Source organism: Cervus canadensis, chromosome 11 (assembly GCF_019320065.1).
Source record: "Cervus canadensis isolate Bull #8, Minnesota chromosome 11, ASM1932006v1, whole genome shotgun sequence".
NCBI classification, from domain to species: domain Eukaryota; kingdom Metazoa; phylum Chordata; class Mammalia; order Artiodactyla; family Cervidae; genus Cervus; species Cervus canadensis.
The window spans coordinates 72,235,700-72,240,313 of NC_057396.1; the positions used below are offsets into that span (position 1 = coordinate 72,235,700).

At 36.3% G+C, this 4,614-nt stretch overlaps 1 protein-coding gene across 1 annotated transcript; it reads left to right on the forward strand.

Annotated features, from left to right (window-relative positions):
* The first annotated feature begins 3,180 nt into the window (after positions 1-3,180).
* LOC122449820 (olfactory receptor 4A47-like) lies at positions 3,181-4,110 on the forward strand. The gene has a single exon (XM_043481862.1). The coding sequence runs from the start codon at positions 3,181-3,183 to the stop codon at positions 4,108-4,110; it is 930 nt and encodes a 309-aa protein (XP_043337797.1).
* Positions 4,111-4,614: the final 504 nt, after the last annotated feature.

A 4,614-nucleotide genomic window follows, 5' to 3' on the forward strand; every position in this document is an offset into this window, starting at 1 on the left:
TCAACCCATGTTGGCAATTTGATCTCTTGCTCCTCTGCCTTTCCTAAATCCAGTTTGAACATCTGGAAGTTCTCATTTCACATACTGTTGAAGCCTGGCCTGGAGAATTTTGGGCATGACTTTGCTAGCATGTGAGATGAGTGAGATTGGGCAGTAGTTTGAATATTCTTTGGCATTGCCTTTCCTTGGGATTTGAATGAAAACTGACATTTTTCCAGTCCTGTGGCAACTGCTGAGTTGTCCAAATAGCTGGCATATGAGTGCAGCACTTTAACAGAGTCATCTTTTTGGATTTGAAATAGCTCAGCTGGAATTCCATCACCTCCACTAGCTTTGTTCGTAGTGATGCTTCCTAAGGCCCTCTTGACTTCGCATTCCAGGATGTCTGGCTCTAGGTGAATGATCGCACCATTGTGGTTATCTGGGTCATGAAGATTGTCTTTGTATAGTTCTTCTGTGTATTCTTGCTATCTATTCTTTATATCTTCTGACTCTGTTAGGTCCATACCATTTCTGTCCTTTATTGTGCCCATCTTTGCATGAAATACTCCCTTGGTATCTCTAATTTTCTTGAAGAGATCTCTAGTCTTTCCCATTCTATTGTTTTCCTCTATTTATTTGCATTGATCGCTGATGAAGGCTTTCTTATCTCTCCTTGCTATCATTTGGAACTCTGCATTCAAACGGGTATATATTTCCCTTTCTCCTTTTCCTTTAGCTTCTCTTCTTTACTCAGTTATTTGTAAGGCTTCCTTAGACAACCATTTTGCCTTCTTTTTGCATTTCTTTTTCTTGGGGATGGTCTTGATAACTGCCTCCTGTACAATGTCATGAACCTCTGTCCATAATTCTTCATGCAGTCTATCAGATCTAACCCTTTGAATCTATTTGTAACTTCCACTGTATAATCATAAGGGATTTGATTTAGGTCATAACTGAATGATCCTGTGGTTTTCCCTACCTTCTTCTATTTAAGAAATTTTTAAGATAAAAATAAAAATTTAATTTAAATTTAAAATTTAAGATTTTTTTTTTTTTTTCTCTATACAGTCAGCGAAAGCAAGACTGGGAGCTTACTGTGGCTCAGATCATGAACTACTTATTGCCAAACTGTGGATATTGAATAGTAAATAAAAGAATGGAAAATCTTCCTATGCCAGGTGTGGGAAATATATAACAAGTTCATTGGGACAAAATGATTGGGTTGATTTTATTCTGGATTGGCAGTAGTCTCATAATGATTCTAAAGTTATTTTTCCATGTTGCACCATTATGATATTTAATATGAACTTTGGTCTAATGATATCTTTACCTATAGATGTTCTTTAACAACTTTGTGGAAAATTCCAGTGTATTAATTAAAGCAAGAATCAGTCTTGGACACATTCCAGTTCCAAGACTCCATGATAAATTCAGCTGGAAGGGATGAAATATTCCATAATCTCACCCTTAACAGGGAGAAGATGCTATCCACTCAGTGACTGTAATATATTTTTCAGAAGGTCATTTCTTACACTTAAAGCATGACAAAAAAATCACAGCAAAGTCTTTCGAAATCTGAAGTCAACTAGTCTGCCCATGTTAACGTGAGTGTGAGAAGAGTTAAACATTAAAATGCTATTTTTCATTTTAATGTTAGTAGGAAATAAGTTGTGAAAAAATTCCCTAGGAAATGGCTGGTTGATATCTATGTTTTCTATGAATATGGAGGATTTGCTGGTCATTTTGATACATTTCCTGATGTGATAAACTATTTTTTTCTGTGTGCCATGGAACTCCTTTCAAATAATCTGTATTTTATATAAAAATGAACTTCTGAATAATCAGAAGACTCAGTGGAGAAAAAGGACAGACTGCCAAATGAAATAAACTCAATTAATAAGGCAGCATTTGGCCTCTGTCATCAAACTGGATGAAAAACAATTTCAAGTGTTTATGAATAACTTCAAATCATCCTTAGATTCTGAACAAACCTCCACAAGGTAAGACTAACAGAAAATAATGAGAACCAGGCTCACAGTTGTATGATTTTCTCTATGTAAGAAACTAAATTACTTTGAAGTCAAATAAATGTAGATTCAATTCTAGATATATCACTTAGAAGTGTGTGATTTTGGGAAAATAAATGATATATCTTGAGTATTAGATTCTTCAATTATAAAATGGCAATTGCATTTCTTGTTATTGTAAATATTAAATATGATACACTAGACTATGAGTGCATGATTGGAATATACTGTAGCAGTTCTGAGCAATAGAGTGATATCATCAGAGTAAAACTGAAAAAGACAATTTGAGCTGCTTTAGGAGAACCAATTTTTGGATAATAAACACAAAAAAACTTGGTAGGAGGGTACCGCAGCAGATCAGGAAGAAATTAAGAAGGGAATGAAAAAATTTTTTGTCAGGACAATAGCATGGAAAATGATAGTATTTAATGAGATAAATAGGGAACACTTCTTTAAATTTTGTATAGGAACTGCTTATGTTTTTCATGGAAAATTTAAAAGCTAGTTTTATAAATACTAAATTGCCAATCAACTGGATGTCAAAAATCAGAGATGTTGCATATATAAATTTGAAAATTAAGGGAGAGAGTGGGGCTGGAGACACAAAATTAGACTGCTGCAGCATTTATTGGTCAGGAAAAGGTAAATATTCCCCTGAAGACCTAAGATGTATCAATGAGGTCTAAGACAATTCAAGACAGGGATCTTCTATTCATAGTTAGTCTATTCACATTGATTATGTAAATTACCTTAAGAGAGTCACAGGTGTTACACATTTGTGACTTCATAAATGGTGCTCCTTTCATGGAATTCTCTTCCCATCTTTTTTATTCTCTCATTAAAACAAAGCAAAACAAAACTCAGCTGAAGCACAGACTCCTTTGGGAGGTCTTCTCTGATTCTGGTTTGATGTACACCTATGCTGTATGAATATTCATGTGATGGCTGCAGTTGCCTGATTCCTTATCATGTGTCACATCACTGAGGGTAGGGTTCTATGGCTTTTTCAAGCTGATAATTAGAATGTCCTTAACACATTGGACCCAAAATGTATGCCGTTCACATTCTTCTAATGAATGGATAAATAAAAAATTAAACATTTAATTCTTTCTCCCCTTGTTTTATAGGTAAACTGCTTCTAATACACAAACTCAGCTCTTGTAAGAACTGGATGGAACCAAGGAACAATATATCTTACTTTGTCCTCTTGGGCCTCACAAAGAATCCAAAGGAGCAAAAAGTCCTTTTTGTTATGTTCTTGGTCTTTTACATTTTGACTGTACTGGGCAACTTTCTCATTATCATTACTGTAACTATTAGTAAGACTTTGAACTCACCAATGTACTTTTTTCTTGCTAGCTTATCATTTATGGATGTCACTTCTTCTTCTTCTATTACCCCCAGATTGATTTCAGACTTGTTCTTTGGGGAAAAAAACATATCCTTTGAATCTTGCATGACTCAGCTGTTTGCAGAGCACCTTTTTGCTGGATCCGGGGTCTTCCTTCTGCTGGTGATGGCCTATGACCGCTATGTGGCCATCTGTAAGCCCTTGCATTATCTGGTGATCATGAGGCAGAGGATTTGCATTGTGCTGCTGGTGGTGTCCTGGGTTGGAGGTTTTCTCCACTCAATTATTCAACTCAGCACTGTTTACGGGCTCCCATTCTGTGGCCCGAATGTCACTGATCACTACATGTGTGACATGTACCCTTTATTGAAGCTTGTCTGTACCGACACCTATGTCACTGACCTCTTAGTTGCATCCAATGGGGGGCTGATCTGCACTATTGTGTTTCTGCTCTTACTCGTCTCCTATGTAGTCATCCTGCACTCTCTGAAGAACCTGAGTCAGGAAGGGAGGTGGAAAGCCCTCCAGACCTGTGGTTCCCACATCACTGTGGTTGTCTGCTTCTTTGTTCCCTGTATTTTCATAAATGCAAGACCTGCTAAGACCTTCCCCATTGACAAATCTGTGAGTGTGTTCTATACAATCATAACCCCCATGCTGAACCCATTAATCTACAGTCTAAGAAATTCTGAGTTGACTAATGCTATGAAGAAGCTCTGGAAAAGGAACATTGTATCTCATAGTAATTAAGTGCATCACCCAACATGAAGGGAGTCATTTGACATCAGGGTTCATTTGCTTAGAATGCAAAAGTCATTTTAAAATTTGATTCTGACTTCTCTTTCTTCAGAAACTTTATGATAATTACATGAATGTTTGCAATTAATACAGCTATGTTATTAATAACAGTTTACCTACCTACTAGAATATAAGGTCTATAATTACTGGTTTATTACTGTACCTAGAAAGAGGTAATGCCTATATATCTAGGAATTAGTAATATATATTAAAAAATAGAGATTCAATTTGCCAATAAAAGTCCATAGGTCAATGCATAGTTTTTCCAATAGTCATATATGGACGTGAGATGTGGACCATACAGAAGGCTGAACACCGAAGAATTGATGCTTTTAAACTGTGGTGCTGCAGAAGACTCTTGAGAGTCCTTTGAAATGCCAGGAGTTCATACTAGTCAATCCTAAGAGAAGTCAACCCTGACTACTCATTGGAAAGACTGATGCTAAAGCTGAAGCT